General features: G+C 31.1%; 3 protein-coding genes and 1 long non-coding RNA gene across 4 annotated transcripts; 1 reads left to right on the top strand and 3 right to left on the bottom strand.

Moving 5' to 3' along the window:
• Positions 1-7,331: 7,331 nt before the first annotated feature.
• Positions 7,332-7,760, bottom strand: LOC122585032. Its single transcript, XM_043757132.1, has 2 exons — positions 7,665-7,760; positions 7,332-7,542 (listed from the first exon to the last, which is right to left on the bottom strand). Exons 1-2 carry the CDS (start codon positions 7,758-7,760, stop codon positions 7,426-7,428), a joined length of 213 nt encoding a protein of 70 aa, XP_043613067.1. The 3' UTR covers positions 7,332-7,425.
• Positions 7,440-7,860, top strand: LOC122585033. Its single transcript, XR_006321642.1, has 2 exons — positions 7,440-7,530; positions 7,661-7,860. It is a non-coding gene; the product is annotated as an uncharacterized LOC122585033 (long non-coding RNA).
• A 2,187-nt stretch (positions 7,861-10,047) lies between these two features.
• Positions 10,048-11,614, bottom strand: LOC122584689 (UPF0481 protein At3g47200-like). Its single transcript, XM_043756736.1, has one exon. The coding sequence runs from the start codon at positions 11,494-11,496 to the stop codon at positions 10,201-10,203; it is 1,296 nt and encodes a 431-aa protein (XP_043612671.1). The 5' UTR covers positions 11,497-11,614; the 3' UTR covers positions 10,048-10,200.
• A 2,190-nt stretch (positions 11,615-13,804) lies between these two features.
• Positions 13,805-15,453, bottom strand: LOC122584772 (UPF0481 protein At3g47200-like). The gene has a single exon (XM_043756831.1). It carries the CDS (start codon positions 15,128-15,130, stop codon positions 14,045-14,047), a length of 1,086 nt encoding a protein of 361 aa, XP_043612766.1. The 5' UTR covers positions 15,131-15,453; the 3' UTR covers positions 13,805-14,044.
• Between the last annotated feature and the right edge of the window lie 2,034 nt (positions 15,454-17,487).

Genomic DNA, 17,487 nt, shown 5'->3' with positions numbered 1-17,487 from the left:
GTGATCATCAAATACATCTTGTAGATTTTTTTTACTTACTTTTTTTTTCTCTTTTTGATATGGTTTTCCAGTTTACAGTTACATATGTTTACACTTCACACAAAATTTTTTTATGTTTTTGATATTTTACTAATTCAAAAGGTTTGATAAGAGCCAGAAGTCTATTTTGGCCATCTTATATTGTAGTTTTGATCTCTGGACAAAATCCTCTTGGGATAAATATCCATATCATATGATTATGATTTATGCATCATAAATCATTTCTGTGTTAGTTTGTACTTTGTACTAGTATAGAAATCAATTAATACCACAACTGATACAATTTTTTTATATAATAATGCTATTATATACGAGTATATCCTTTGATGTATGTTCTTATAGTATTTGATGTTAATGTTATTGTTAATGTTAATGTCTAGTTACACCAAAGGTTGAAATTGTTGGTATTCGGTCACTATCCTAAGAGAGTACTTGTTGGATGTTGAATATGTACACCTTAAAATCTAATTTGTAATTACAAACTTATACATCAAACCTCCATTAAGTTTGTACATAGAATTTGTAAACGTTTTTTGAAGTCCATTGCACGTATGAGGGCACTTCTGGCCTGAAACTTTTGACCTTTTTATGAATAAACTTTGTATGTTTTTACACGAAGGTTGTTAATGGTACTAAAAGAACTACTTAAAAGCAATTACGAGTATAATGGTGAAATTCCGAAAAGATCCACAAAGGACGAAAGTCGATCTCGTAACGAATTTAAATTTTTTTTTTTTTGGAAAGGCGAATTTCTAAGGGTCTAGACATACATTGTCCTAACTGAGCGTGCGCTATGACACCTCACAACCGTTGCACAATGACCACGGGGGGAAACCCACAATTAAACCGCCCGAAAATACGACATTTAAATTGGGGTAAACCTTGCTCTTTCAGGATTTGAACCCTGAGCTCTCAGGATCCAAAGCCTTCATCAAGAGACTCTAATGCAACTGGGATGTAGACCCAATGACATGGATTTAAATATCTAATACTTTGTTCTTAAAAAAAAAATCTAGCTTGCTAGTTAAATAGGCATTTACTGATTTCTTACCCGCTTGGCCACTATGGCTTTGAATTTTCAACTGACTTTCGTTTTTTTCTACCAACAACTAATAATTTAAAGGGATTAATCACGAGAAGACCAATGTATTTTCTAATTTGTATACGGTTGTCCATTATACTTTTTTTTATTGATAAGGTCTACCCACAAACTTTTTTTTTGTACACGGTTGACCCATAGTTGAGCGGTTTACCGGTTATAGTCGGTTAATGAAGCGACATGGATTCAGAACGATAGTTTTAATCTCTGGATGACTAATGTACTTTTTCTTTTGTACATAGTTGGCCATTGAACTTTTTTAGTTAATGTGTCTTACCAACAAACTCTTAAAATTTATACATGGTTGACCCAAATCTTCAAAACTATTTCTTTCTCATACTTAAATCTTCAAAACTGATTCCCTCTCTGAAAAGAAAACTCATAAATTTTAATAAAATAAAAACAAAAGATTTTTTTAAAAACAATTCCAACAACTATATACATGTTGTAGTTGAAAACGTTGTACAAATTTTAAAAGTTTGTTAGTAATACACATCAGTAAAAAAAAGTTCAATGGCCAACCATGTACAAAAAGAAAGGTACATTAATCATCCTGTGATTAAATATGTCGTTGCGAATCCATGTCAGCTTCATTAAATGTTCATGTGGTTGTCACGTCATTAAAAAGGATGATTACCTGTAATATGGGTTAACCGTGTATAAAAAAAAAGCTTGTGGGTAAACCCCATCAATAAAAAAGTATAATGGGCAACCATGTACAAATAGAAAAGTACGTTGGTCTTTCCGTGATTAATCCTATAACTTAAATCACTACCACTAAATGGTTAATTATTCACTTATTTTTTATTCAAATATTTACATTTAAAATTGTGTAAAAAAATCGCTCACATTTGAATTAGGTGAGAAAACAATAAGTGTTACAAAATAATGTCAAATCTACATATTTAGTAATGTAAACATATACTCCGTATATTTTATTTACTTTTCACATTTGAATGTGTGTATACGGTCATAATTCTTCATACATAAAAATATGAACATTTTCAATAATACTTTACTCTTAAAAGTGTAAGCATACTTGTTGTAATTTAGAAACCTTACACACACACACACACATATATATATATATATTAAATAAAATAGGGCTAATTACTTGAAAAGTTCTTCAACTTGTCACTGAAACCTTTTTGGGGTTCAAACAAAAAAAAATTATATTTGAGGTAAGGAAAAAACGGCTAAAACACCTTTATTGGGGTTCCGTACAAATAGCAGGTCACTTTTTAATTTTTATTTGATTTAATATTTAATAAAACAAAAAAAAAATATTACCACGTCTAAATATATATATATCACGTTTAGATCCATTTATCTAATATATATATATATATACTAGGTATTTTACCCTGCGCGATGCGCGGCTAGCTAAAAAGATTATTTTATACATTAGTAAATAACTTTTCTATAGGTTTATTATGTAAAAATTGATTATGTTATAGTTCATGGTTAATTCATGTATTACTCTGGTCACCCTTTGTTTTTTCGGACATGTCGATAGCACATTCACTTAACCTACTATAGTGATTACACATCCCTTCTAAGAACATTTAACCTAAGATATTTTGATATCATCAACAACACCATTTGTGTAGCCATAAATTGCGTAAAAATGTATTCACCTTATAGATTAACACTACAACAAATCAAACGTAAATCGCATAATAATGTAGCATGTTATATATTCATCAAACGTAATAATATGTACAAAGTAAAAAACCAAACATGACAAAAATTTAGTCATATAAAATACACATAAATTTAGTCATATGAAATACACATAAATACAATACGAATAAGTAAAAAAAACCCAATAAGATAAATAAGAGAAAATCATTATAGTTTTTTCCTTTTTATTATAGGGTTTATTCCATAAAAAGGTAACCTATTTACACGAAATTCCTATTAAAGGTAACCTATTTTGTTTTCATCTATTTAAAGGATCCTATTTTCAAAAAATTCCTAATAAGGGGTATATCGTTAGTTTTTGAAAGACGAAACTCGTTAAGTGCCACATCACCGATGCCACGTCATCAGTTTTGATGACGTGTCACTTGACTTTGACCGAATATAGATTTTGGGATGTATATAATAACCTATAGATATAGATAAAGGGAAGATTTGTAGTTGAGTTAGGGGTGTTGATGGATCGGGTTACTTGGGTTTCGAGTTATATGGGTCGGGTTATTCGGGTTTGAGCCATATAAAATGTGACACATAAACCGAACCGAATAAAGATTTGGGTTTTGGGTTTCGGGTTAAATGGTTCGAATTAGTTCGGGTTGGGTTTTGGGTTAAACCCAAATTAACCAATTAAAAATAGGGTTAGTTGCCGATTTACATGAAAAATATGGTATTTTAGCTACATAACAATTCCAACATATGAGTATTGAAGTATATCATCAGAAGAGAATACATGTGTTATAGTCCAAAAGAATATTTCTTCTTGTATTTCCGAATCAAGTTCTTATATATCTTGTTACAGTGAACAGTCACTCTAAATTCTTATATATCATGTTATAGTGATCAGTCACTCCAAATTTAAAGTACAAATGGTTTTTGTTTCTAATTTTTTAATAACAAATAACAAAATATTAGACAAAATTTATATATATTAAAAGATGTAATGGAGAAACAAAGTTATAATTGTCAACTTGTGTTAGTATTCTAGTAACCATGCCATAATTATTACTATAATAATTCTACAAAATATAAGAATAGTTTTATTCGGGTTAACCCAAAATAAAGTTTTATCACCTACAACCCAAACCGATTAAGTTTATATGGGTATGGTTAACCAAATAACTAACCCAAAACCTGAATAACCCAACCCGTATAACCCAAACCCATTTGGATCGGGTCAGGTTAAATGGGTTTGGTTATTTTCAACAATCCTAAGTTGAGTGGTGCATAATCATTATGGGGGTTGGTGGTGGTAATTGAGATTTCTAAAATAATTGATATAGATTATTTTTAAAATTATAGATATAGATGAAAAATAAATATGGATACAAATATTGAAGATAGATGGTGATATTTAGACATCTGGCCTCCAAGGTGGCACAAGTGTGTTGAAGAAAGAAGCTATAACCGGTTAATTATTGTCCACATCAGCTAAAATAGGTCACGATCCCAATAAAGACATTTTAGCTTCTTTTTTTTTTTTTACTTCAAATAGAATTTTTTTTTGTTTGAGCCTCAGAGAAGGTTTCAATGACAAGTTGAAAGACTTTTCAAGTAATTAACCCAACAAAATAATGTATGTTTCGACCAATAGACAACCTTCTGTTTTTCTTCTAGTGCCATATTAGAAAGAAAAATAGTTAGTTGTCTTTTTGCTTAAGCAGGTATGATATCCTCATATATTAATCCATAGATATATAATTTGTTCAATAAATATGATATTAAATGATTGAAAAAATTGAAAAATCAACACGTGAGTAAAATCTACTTTTTATAAAATCAGTATAATTGATTTATTAACACCATTTTACATTTCATCATTTATAGTTAAAATTATTTATAATACAATTATTGGCTAGTTAACCTCCCTAATCATGAAAATATCATAAATATCTCATGTGTTTACACCAATCTAGATTTGGTTATTATTAGAAAGCAAAGTTTATTATTGGGGTTTTAGTGAAGTGATTAGGAGATTTCAACAATGTAGTTTTCTTTTGGAGTCTCAGGTTCAAATTCTGTCACATGTAAATGTTGTGGGGGGGTTTAGTAATATTATACCCATCTAACACATAGAAAACAAACCATTTAGGGACTTATCAGGAATCGAACCGGTGTGGGTGTATTTGCGTGAGAGGTAAAACTATTGCTTCTCTCTTCTAGATCGAACATCAATGAGTTGTTACCTTTAAAAAAATAAAAATAAAGCAACGTTTATGACGTAAGTGATTGATGGAGCACTCCATATTCCATTATATGAAAAAAAAAAAAAAAAAAAAAAAAAAAACGACATTAGCCTACAAACATTTAAAGAGGTTTAGTATAGAGTATAGACCACGTCCATTTTATTAAAATTTAATATCTTCTTTTCTACATATACGTCATGAATTTGTTACATAAAGTGTTTGATGAAGGACCAAAGGGAAAGAAGGATACGAGGAGATAAAAATTAATCTAATCTCTCTCAAGTGTCAATTCCTGTTAAATGCTAATGTCTAAGAATGGAAAGCTTTTCCTTTGACGTAAAATGATCATTGATTTACTCTCCCAAGTCCGTCACGCATAAACATAGGAGCGTGTATATCATTGATGATTTTTGGCTTTTCTTTTCGTCGTTTACACGCTTCTTTAATTATTTAATCTTTCATATACATATGACATATCTATATATTCTTATTTTCTATTCTATTGTATTAAAGAGAACTTAAACCTATACATCTTCGGTATATGGTGTTGCTAGACCCATTAATAACTACTTGAAAATGCATCTACCTAGTTTTAGAGATGTTTAATGATTACATCATCCACCAATAAAATATTATTTATACCCAATATAATTTTTTTTCCAACTAAATAAGAAAATTGACCGGTTGAAAAAAATAAATTTAAAATGACATTTATTCTTAAGATAACCGAAAATAATACATTATATTCAACTAGAGGAGTTCCCGCGAGATTATAATCTTTAATTAGTTATTACAATACCTATTGTGTCCCGTACCAATTATGTGTGTAAATGTAACTTTCTTTCATTTTATTCATTCGGTTGCATAATATCGAATTCTAATAATCACGGGTATTAAACCCGATATCGGTCGAGGTTTGGTGGATCTCACCAATGTTTGATTGGTATATTCGACAAATGTTTAATTTGCATTAACTAAACATAACAACAATGTCTAGTATATATTTCGAGTATTCGGTTTGATAGCGCTATTGTAATCACGATTTCAAATTATAAATCCACTTGGATGGATGTAGTATATGACGTTAAAATTGAAAAGTATTTATCTAGTGTGGGCATTGATTGGTGGCATTGTTTATTAAAGGTGTGTCAGGTCCAACACATGTAATTATTTTTTTAAGCCCTGCACATTTATTTTTTTACACGTGATTTTCGTATTTTTGCTTTATTTGACATTCACGCTTCCTAAATTGTCATATTGATGTTCCTGGGTTCTTCATTGGTCCGGAAAAAGAAAGAGAATAAAAAAGTTGTTAATGTTAACTTCCAAGCTGTATCTACTAGCTTATAGGTTTTAAGTTAAAATAACAAATATTGTTCTCTTTGCACAACTTGGAGATGAGTTTAATTATACATACAGTATTGTTTTTTACATCTTGAAAGATAGGTAATCCATTTCTTTTGTACAATGAATTCACTAATAAATCAAGTAAGAATATATATATATATATATCGATATGTACGTACAGAAATAAATGATGATTGTAATCTTCGTCATCTTCGACAATTATATGCACATGAACGGTTTTCTTGTTTCTTTTTGCAGGGCCGGTCATTAATGATAGACCATGACATTTTTGGATTTTGTAGTAAATTGTACGAGTATTGAAACTTGAAAGCAATTCCGCATCAGTAATGGTGAAACCGTGAAAGCCCAAATGATACAACGAACAGGCCTTTATACACAAGAGTTATTTATTTATTTTTGGCCCACATGCGCGCAGTCCACTAGAAATTTGTCAAAAATTTGTTTAGATGGCCCTTTTTTTACATCACAGCAATCTAGATAACTAGACATGTCAATGTTCTACTTGTGTTATGTTTGACTTTGTTAAATTTACATTCAGTTATGAAGGACCGAATGTCTTTATCCAAGAGCTGGCAACAATTTAAAAGCCAACATTTCAAGCTTATGGCTTTTTATGCCTGAGCCGATATGCATAAGCAAAACAAAATTGTGCTCAATTTCATATGTGGCAATTCCGCCAGATAGTTATATAAGTGAAAGAAACGGCTTATAAATTTGCAGTAAAAGATTGAATCGGTCATCCAATTAAAGATGAAATCTTTGGAATATTTTGAACCACTTATGAAATAATAGTCGACTTAAATACCTAGGACCATTAGTAACGCAAGTGTATTTTTTGTGACGTGGTTTTGGCCCAACACGCCAAGATTTCGGCGTGTTGCCACTACGACCTCTTGCGTGTTGGCTGTTGTAAACAACAAAGGACCAAGAATAAAAAATCGTTACACGGCAAAGACAATAATTTATAATGACAGCAGCTTGTGTTTTATGTCTAAAACAATGAAAACAGAAAGAATGAAAGCAGTCATGAGTTAATTAAGGTTTATTGTTACTTTGCTTTTGTGCTTTTCTTCTAGCTCTTCTTTCTCTTGAGCTCAATGACGTCTTGAATCCTTCGGATTCGTCGTCATCCCAATCTCTGTTAAGTGATTTCTATAATTCGATATATAAATACAGAAAATGTTGATTATTACAAAAAGAAAAAAAAAGTTAATCTAACATTTACAAAATGAAGTTATATGTATAGCTGATTGAATTAATAATTAATTAGGTACCTCTCGAAGCTCGGAGAAGCTAACGACGTAGAAAGTAACAGCAGCTGCGGCTACAATTCCAAGCACGGGGAGGGCGACTTGCTGTAATCCGTCCATCCTTCACAATTCTTTTTCACGTATGCTTTTTTGTGGCTTCAATGTGCTTATACTTTACACCTTATCCTTTCATTTGAAATATTAATAGCTATTTATCCTATTACTATACTCTTCACAAACAAAAAAAACAAAAACAATTTAATACTATTTTGAAATATGTAACTAACAAGTTTTTAATTAATAAAATGTTTTTTTCATAAAAATTTATAGAACAACTAGCTATCTTACTTAGCTTCTAAATTACCAGGGCCGTCTCTAAAGATTTATAGATCCAGACCGAGAATAAAAAAAAGGCCCGTAAACTAAGCGTAAAAAAATGTATTATAGACCCTAATCTTTTATAATGACAATAGATGTTACATCAATAAAATTAATTAACAAAAGTTATTGTTCAAAATTTTTTTTTTTAAAAATGCAAAATTATACTATTGAAATAACATATCGTAATGCTTAGCAGAGGATTCAAGTAGTTCTATTAGCATATTTCATAGCAAATTGGTTGATAATTTTTTTTTTTATAAATCTAGTAGACTTTTTATATGGACTAAGTTGTATGTTTTAACTTTTAATGACTGTTAAAATTTATAATGAGCTTAGTTAATTATATATATATATATATATATATATAAATTTTAATATATATACAATAAAAAATAAAAAATCGGACCCCTTAAAAAATCAGACCTCGGCCCGTCGCCCATTTTGCCCACCTTAAACACCGGCCTTGTAAATTACACGCATGTTTGAAATAAAATAATAATTAATTAGAGATATTAAAAGTAAACAAATGAATAATTAATATGTTCTAGTAAAAGTACATAATCACTTCGGAACAAATAAAAGTTCTACTATTTTAAAAGTAAAACTTAAAATAAGTCATTGTTTGGGTAAATTTTTTGTACAGATGAGACTAAAATCGAATCAATTGGTATAATTAGGAACTTCACTCCAAACATTTACAAAAGTAGGAAGTCCGGTGTCTTAGACACCGGACTTTGCGACGTACATTGAAGTCCGGTGGTGTAGACACTAAACTTGGTCTAGGTGGCACTTAAAAACCATGTGCATTTCATGGAGAAACCGGACTTGTCTATGAACTTTGAAGCTCAGTTAAATAAACACCGGACTTCAATATAATTGTTTGAAGGTGGTTATTTGAATAGGTAATACATATACATATATATATAAATGGGTTGCTCGTACAAAAAAGTGAAGTTCGGTATCTCCATAACCGGACTTCATTAAATTTTTCCTTTTGCATAATTGAAAAACCGGGTAAGTTCGGTGTCTACACCATTGGACTTCAATGTACGTGGCAAAGTCTGGTGTATAAGACACCAGACTTCGTACTTTTGCAAATATTTGAAGTGAAGTTCCCACTTACGTACGCAATTGATTCGATCTTAGTCACATCCGTACAAAAATTCTGTTTGGGTTAAGGTACATAAACCCGTCAATATGCCAACTCACGACTACATTAACCCAAAAAAAACATGGTTATCACCTCTACCCGAGAATGACATGCATGGTTGCCACTTGCCACCTCTACTACCTTCTCTTTAACAATGGTATTAGCGACTTATATACTATTTTAAAGATTGTACAATTTATAATTGGATCAAAATATAAAATAACTCTATCACCTCCTCCTTTTGTAAAATGATAAATAGGCTTTTCTTTAAGAAAACATTTTGCGTGGTAATATTAATGAAAGACTGTAAGGACCTTCGATAGTTCGATCTATTAGCAGATAGCAATATTAAGAACCTACTTTTAATTTATTACTCAAATGTGCAATACACATTAATATTCTTATATAATACTCAATTCTAGAGATAATCAAAAGACTAAAGCTGATATTTAATTGATAAATCAATTTATATGGTTTGTAAGAAGTAAAATAAATTTACGTATTTTTACGACCTATATGAATATGATACTCTTATCTATAAACTAGTGACCTTTGATAGCTTATGTTATGTACAAACTTTTAGAATTATATATGAATTTCGTACGAATATAAAAACATAAACACTAACGTTTACAAACAGACTATCGAACTTTCAGGAACAACTTATCAAACTTTCATGAGCTTAAATGATCGAACAAGTGCTTTGTCGTTCATGTTTTTTCATTTAACTTAACGAACAAATTAATTTTGTATGTTCATGTTTTTTCCGTTTTAGATATGTTAACAATAGGTTCCGTTAGACATTCAGTTTGTTTGTATCCATAGAAGTATAGAAAACTAAATTATATGTAGCAACGGTTGATATTTACAAACATGTTATTAACACTTGTACGAAAAGATACTTTAATGAATTTTTACAAATCAAAACAAACATCAAAACTAATTAACACGTCATCTTCCGAACTAAGACATCATCTTCCGAGTGTTCTGCACCCACAAGTTGCCACCGCATCAAGCCACTTATGTCAACTAACTTTTGTGGTAATATGGAAAAACGGTGTAAAATGTTTGGAGAGCAGCAAGAGAAAGCAACATAAAAGCTGCAAGTGCCGAAATAAAAGCCCATGGGCTCTCAAAATAAGTATGCCTAAACCCGGCCCAACCCACATGCCACCCATTCTTACAATAATCATTTACTTCCTTAAACAATCCTTGTAGGTAATTATTCTTGATATCCAAAGCCACGTCTTTTCCTATTTGATTAAAGAATTTTGCAATTTCTTTATCTGTACCAAAATAATTCTCAATAATTTTACTTCCGGAAAGCACACTCGCATCTGTTGAGGTGTTCATGAGACATCCCATGAACACGACGTAAGTTGTAATGTCTTTTGAGCAATGAAAATAACATTGCTCGAATGCGACACAGTTAAAAAAGAATGAACTGTAAAAATCATCCATGTTAATTTGAGGAATGTAAAGGACCCCATTTTTGAACTCAATATCCAAGAAGCTTTCGGCTTGATGATTAGCCCTGAACTTGACTCCTTTGAGAACAAGCTTGGTAGCGGGTTGGATGAGTTTAAGTGGAGCATTTTCACACCTCCTAATCGAATCTCCATTGTTAGTATTTATAAAACTTTTTCGAAAAAGATCAAGTAAATGTTTCCCTTCAAGATTCTCATATTCTTGTAATACCTTTGGTTGCCTATCAACCAAGTAATTGAAAAACTCAAGGATTAAAGAAGGAAGTGTACGTTCATCGGTTTTAGACTCATCAAACAACTTTTGTAGAACAAAAAATGGGATTTGGTTCTCAATCTTCAATAAATCCCTCATTAGAAAAGGTGACACCCAAACCATTTTAAAAATTGGATCATCTTGATGTACCGGAGCCAACTTCCCAACTTTTCGAAACAACTCAATTAAGAAAACACCATCAAGCACCATCATTTTCGCAAGCTCATTTTTACTAAAACAATCAATAGACTCCGAATAGCTTTCTCGAATTTGAACATCCATTGACACTATAATATCCATGAAAAACTTAAGTGGCTTACTTGTTCTTGTGATCAAATCATTAAGGAACCTCCATTTATGCTCTTGAATCATTTCAAGATCCTTGTCTCCATAATGATATGGGCCAATTGAGACGATTCGAGGTCGATATGCTTCTTGGTTGAACTCGACTAGACTTTGAGGGACTCTAAAAATGCAACAAGAATTCTTGCCAGCTAACTTGAGTAGTAACTTTGGTGGTTGCGTCATTTGGGTACTCATCAACTCAACTTCTTGGTCTAATGTGATAACATGATTTTGATCCATTTTTTGTTGTTTTTGTTGTTCTTGAATGTTGATTTGGTGTTTGGAAATGAAAAGATTTTGAAACAAGAGAGGTGAGGATAGGAAGAAATTTTGTACAGAAAGTCAAAGTCTTCTAAGTTTCATGGTTTGTTTCTTTGTAGTTTCCTTCGGCCAGGCCAATTTCTAATAACACAAGTGGAAGGGAAAACCAATGAAAACAAAAATAAATTACGCGTGGGGTCCGCTTCATTTTACATGTAGCTTTTTCACGGAGACATAAAATAAAATAAGAAAATAAATCAATACTTGTATGTTTAAATCAATTTTTAGAATTTGACACGTGGATGTAATTCTTTTTCTTATTCTATCATTTGATTCTTTCACATGTTACTATCCTATAATTAAGTTTAACATACAAGTTTTGTTGTTTTAGCATTATCCAATAAAATAACTTATTTAGCGAATCCATGAAATAATCAAATCCAAAACTTAAAAGGATATATCCTTCTAAAAATATGATTATATCACATAGTACAAATACAATTAAAGATGATATTATGAGAGAAAATTAATGGGTTACACATATTATAAAGTGAAGACATTTGGATGATTTGTAGGAGGATGTATTAGGATAATTAATCATTTTATTCTTTTAATAAATGATAAGGGTACCCACGCAATATAGCGGCGGTGGTGGTGATGGTAGTGTTGTGTTTATTCATGTAAAAGTAATTGGTGAAAAAAATGGTTTATTTTAATGGTCAAAAGATGTATGTTATAAATAATTTCACTAAGAGTGTTACAGGTATATATTAAGTGGAATTATTTAGAAGTGGTAAATAAAAGAGAGAAGTAGTTTCAGTTAGGGGTGATGATGGGTCGGGTTATTCAGGTTTTGAACAATTATAAATCAAACCGTAACCCAAACCGAATAAGCTTTGGGTTATTCGGGGTTGGGTTGTTCAGGTTCGAGTTTTTTTGTGTCGGGTTTTGGGTGACCCAAATAAAACGTGATTGATAAACTTACGTGCAACTTAAATAGATTTATTAGTTAAGCAACATTGCAACAATGTAATTTCAATTTTAAAAAGTTAAATAATAGTAATATTTATTTAGATTAACAAACTTTTATATCCAAAACGGTTAAAACACATGTAATTCTGCGTTTTTTGAATATTTGAATGAAAAGGTGGTTGTTTTATCGTTAATAATCAAGAATATACATACTTTAAACAAATTTGATGTGTTACATTAGTATGTATAAAACAAACAAACATCTTATTCGGGATATTTGGGTTGACCCAAATTAAAAAAGTTTCACCCGCAATCTAAACCGATTAAGTTTTGAGTTATTCTGGTTAACCCAAATGACGACCTGTAAACCGAATAACCCAACCCATTTCGCCCAAGCCCATTCGGGTTGGGTAGGGTTATTTGGGTTTGGTTATTTTCAACACCCCTAGTTTGAGTAGAATGGTTGGAAAATAATTTGGGGGTTTTTGGGTAGATATAGTGTGTAGATTGAGAATGTATTGAAACCGAAATTTAACAGAATATTTTGGTTTTCAGTAAATCAAAACAAAAAACCGTTGATTGTTATAGGGAAAATTGTGGTAATCCTCTGGTCTTATATACCACATTGATACCTACATAACCCCCATATTAGGATAATATCAAGGTTAACTACCATTTCAATTCTCCCAAACGTTTTGCCTTTAGCAAAGATCGAACCTAGGTGGCTCGTAAGAAATGGTGACATGGTAGCAGTTCGGTTTTTTGGTTTTGACGTTTTTTTTGTTTTTGTTTTTGGTTCGGTCTTGTTCATCTCCATGCACATGTATAAATATATTATAAAATTTTGATATTTTATTGTTATTATATATTTGGGTTGGGTTTTGGTTAAAAGTATGAAATTACCCTGATGTACAATACATACGAGAGCCTCGAAGGAGCCACACTAACAGACGTTAGGGTGAGAGATGAGCGCTGGTAAAAAAAATTCACAATAGGTGCATGTAATTGAAAAAAAAAACAAACACAGAGATCGAGAGCTTGATAATATTATGGTATACTTCAACCGAATGTAATGAAATTAACTCTAAATTATATGTGGCAACGAGCCAACGAACTGAAATTTCAAATTTACAAAAATGTTATAAACACTTATAGGAAAATATACTTGCAAGACAGAATAAACTTTAACGAATTTAACAGAACAAAACAAACATCACAACTAACACATCATCTGTAGGTTCAGGCCCTTTTATCACACTCACAAACTATATATATGTATATGTAAAATGTGAATTTGCAGAGACGAAAAATAATATGGGAGAAAAGCTTACTCATTCATTAAACAAAAGCCTACTACCAAATAACTTGCCTAATAACTACTTTAAACTTACTAAAGACACATACTTAGACACTAGACACATGATAATTAAAAACCGACTCATTGACATCTTGACCCGAAGTCATTTAATCCATACCCATCAAGATTAACCCAACATCATCTTCCGAGTGTTCTGCATCCACGACTTGCCACCGCATCAAACCACTAATTATAGTATCACTTATCTTTGCGGTAGTATGGATAAACGGTGTAAAAAGTTTGGAGAGCAGCAAGAGAAAGCAACATAAAAGCTGCAAGTGCTGAAAGAACAGGCCAGTTCTCGAAATAAAATTTATGGATAAACCCGGCCCAACCCACATGCCACCCATTCTTACAATAATCATTTACTTCCTTAAACAAACCTTGTAGGTAATTATTCTTGATATCAAAAGCCACGTCTTTTCCTATATGAAAGAAGAATTCTGCAGTTTCTGAATCTGTAAAGTAATTCTCAATAATTTTACTTCCGGAAAGCACACTGGCATCTGTTGAGGTGTTCATGAGACATCCCATGAACACCACGTATGTTGTAATGTCTTTTGAGCAATGAAAATAACATTGCTCGAATGCCACACAGTTCAAAAAGAATGAACTGTAAAAATCATCCATGTTAATTTGAGGAATGTAAAGGATCCCATTTTCGAACTCGATATCCAAGAAGCTTTCGGCTTGGTGATTGGCCCTGAACTTGACTCCTTTGATAGCAAGTGCGGTCGCGGGTTGGATGAGTTTAAGTGGAGCGTTTTCACACCTCCTAATCGAATCTCCATTGTTATTAGTATTTATAAAACTCTTACGAAAAAGATCAAGTAAATGTTTCCCTTCAAGATTCTCACATTTTTTCAATATCTTTGGTTGCCTATCAACTAAGTAATTGTAAAACTCGAAGATTAAAGAAGGAAGTGTACGTTCATCAGTTCTAGACTCATCATACAGCTTTTGCAGAACAAAAAATGGTATTTGGTTCTCAATCTTCAATATATCCATCATTAAAAGAGGTGACACCCAAATCATTTTAAAAATCGGATCATCTTGATGAACCGGAGACAATCTCCCAACTTTTCGAAACAACTCAATCAAGAAAACCCCATCAAGCACCATCATTTTAGCAAGCTCATTTTTACTAAAACCATCAATAGACTCCGAATAGCTTTCTCGAATTTGAACGTCCATTGACACTACAATATCCATGAAAAGCTTAAGTGGCCTACCTCCTCGTGTGATAAAGTCATTAAGAAACCTCCATTTATGCTCTTGAATCATTTCAAGATCCTTGTTTCCATAATGGTATGGGCCAATCGAGACGATTCGAGGTCGATATGCTTCTTAAAGGAGCTTATCTAGACTTTGAGGGATTCTAAAAATGCAACAGGATTTCCTGCCAGCTAATTTAAGTAGTAACTTTGGTGGTTGTTTCATTTGGGTACTCATTAACTCAATTTCATGGTCTATTGTGATAAAATGATTTTGATCCATACTTTTTGTAGATTCCTCAATGTTGATTTGGTGTTTGGAAAGGAATGATGTAACAACTAACAAGAGAGGTGAGGATATGAAGAAATATTATACAAAAAGTCTAAGTCTTTTAAGTTTCATATTTTTTTACTTGTAGTTTCCTTCGGCCAATATTTAATAGTACTAATAACAAGTGGAAGGAAAGACCAATGAAATCACCAAGATATTACGCGTGGGTCCGCTTCATTTTAAACATATATATATATATATATATATATATATATTTTTATAACCGCATAAAATAAAAAGTATCTTTCGATCAATTCATAAAAATAGCAGTGATCTTTAAAGGTTTTATGTTTTAGAGATGAACTTTCATATATTACCGAAAATAACAACATTTGACACGTGTATATGGTGACATAGACATCTTTTGATTACGTGACATTTTTTAATGACATGACATTATTCTTTATTTATTTACTATTTATTTTTTATAAGTTATGTCATTTTCCCCAAAAAATAATATGAGTCCGTTTTAGTTTCGGTTCCAGTAAGATATTTCTTCTCATCGTTTTATTCTGAAGCTAATTTTAGCTTCTTTTCATTGATTTTGGTTGAGTCTATTTTATTTTCAAGCATTAAGAAGCTGTGTATGAAGATCATAAAGGAGACATAGACCTATCTCCACATCCAACACTGACAAGGTGTTGGAGTAATCCGACAATAAATCAGAATTCATCGCTAAAAAGTAAAACTTTTAAAGGTCATTGCTATTTTCATAAATTGGTTGAAAGGTCCTTTATATTTTCTATGTTATAAAGAATGACACATCATTAAAAAATGTCACGTAATCAAGAATGTCCACGTCACCATGAACACATGTCAAATGTTGCTATTTTGGGTAATAAATGAAAGTTCATTTCTAAAAAATAAAACTTTTAAAGGTCAATGCTATTTTCATGAATTGGTCGAAAGGTACTTTTTATTTTTTGTAGTTATCCAATTTTTTTAGCGAGCATCTATGAAATAGTCAATGCAAAAACTCAAATATTATCGTCCTAACATCTTTTTTATAAAACGGTAAAGGAAGAGCCTAGCTGCGGTATCACAATTGGATACCTATCGACTCACCCCGTATGAGTCATATGATGCCTGTAAAATATCTTCATTCTAATCCTCACATGATCTGGGTCATACATAATAACTCGGTAGTCGGTACACGTTTTTGAAGTCATTTTTGTTTATTATCATTCGATGTCACAAAAATCTTATAGAGATACTACCTTGTCAACAAGTTCGCTCATGAGTTGATTTGTATAATTATAAATATAGACAATAGTATTTGTAGAAAGTCCTAACATGGGAAAAGACGATAAATTGTAATTCAATATTATCAAAAATCAGATTCAATAATGTGTTTAATGTGACGGATCATGGATATTTAAAGTAATATAATAAAATAAGTGTTTTTTTTTTTTTTTTTTTTTTTTTTGTTATCGATGGTCATAAGAGAATTCACAAAGATATCATCACATGAATTAATAGTAATACTTTAGATTAGAATGATCAACTATTCAAATACTAAACCATATTGTACTAGTCTAACTAGATTATTCTATTAAAATGTTAATATTTGATAAACCAATATTTTGACAAATATAAATAAGAAATGTTAAAATGACAAGGGTATCAATTTTAAATAAATTTTATTGAGAAGACTGAATTTGATATTATAAATCTTATGACAAGGCACAAGGGGAAAAGAAAATTACGTCAAATGCCTCAAGCTGATTTGCTACACAGTTCAAGGAAAAAAAAATAGCTACAACGTGTTCTATTCTCAAAAAAAAAAAAAAAAATAGATACAATATAATAAAGGTCATAGCTTGTTGCATTTCTATCCCAAAACTGTACATTATTGAGATATTTTTATGATGACCACCACCAAGTAAATATTTTTATCTTTACATATAACAAAATACAATTTTCCTAACTAATTATTAACCCATTAAAATGTTTAGTTTTATTAAAATAAAGTTTGATTTTTTAGTCTTATCAAATTAAAAAAATATTACTTTTTTTTTAAGATGTGGATCATTTGCTCGCAATAGGAGATCTAGCTTACGTTGTCTTAACCAGGTCCACGCTAGAGCCCCTTCACA

This window comes from Erigeron canadensis, chromosome 1 (genome assembly GCF_010389155.1).
Source record: "Erigeron canadensis isolate Cc75 chromosome 1, C_canadensis_v1, whole genome shotgun sequence".
Lineage (NCBI taxonomy): Eukaryota > Viridiplantae > Streptophyta > Magnoliopsida > Asterales > Asteraceae > Erigeron > Erigeron canadensis.
Note: the sequence above shows the minus strand (reverse complement) of the source record. Positions and strands in the feature narration are given on the sequence as shown.

Bases quoted from the DNA above. Each gene is read 5' to 3' on its own strand.
- LOC122585032 (XM_043757132.1), bottom strand. From the start codon at position 7,760: ATGGACGGATTACAGCAAGTCGCCCTCCCCGTGCTTGGAATTGTAGCC. The intron at 7,543-7,664 runs GTACCTAATTAA...ATCGAATTATAG, and splicing joins GCTTCTCCGAGCTTCGAGAG to AAATCACTTAACAGAGATTG.
- LOC122584689 (XM_043756736.1), bottom strand. From the start codon at position 11,496: ATGGATCAAAATCATGTTATCACATTAGACCAAGAAGTTGAGTTGATG.
- LOC122584772 (XM_043756831.1), bottom strand. From the start codon at position 15,130: ATGATTCAAGAGCATAAATGGAGGTTTCTTAATGACTTTATCACACGA.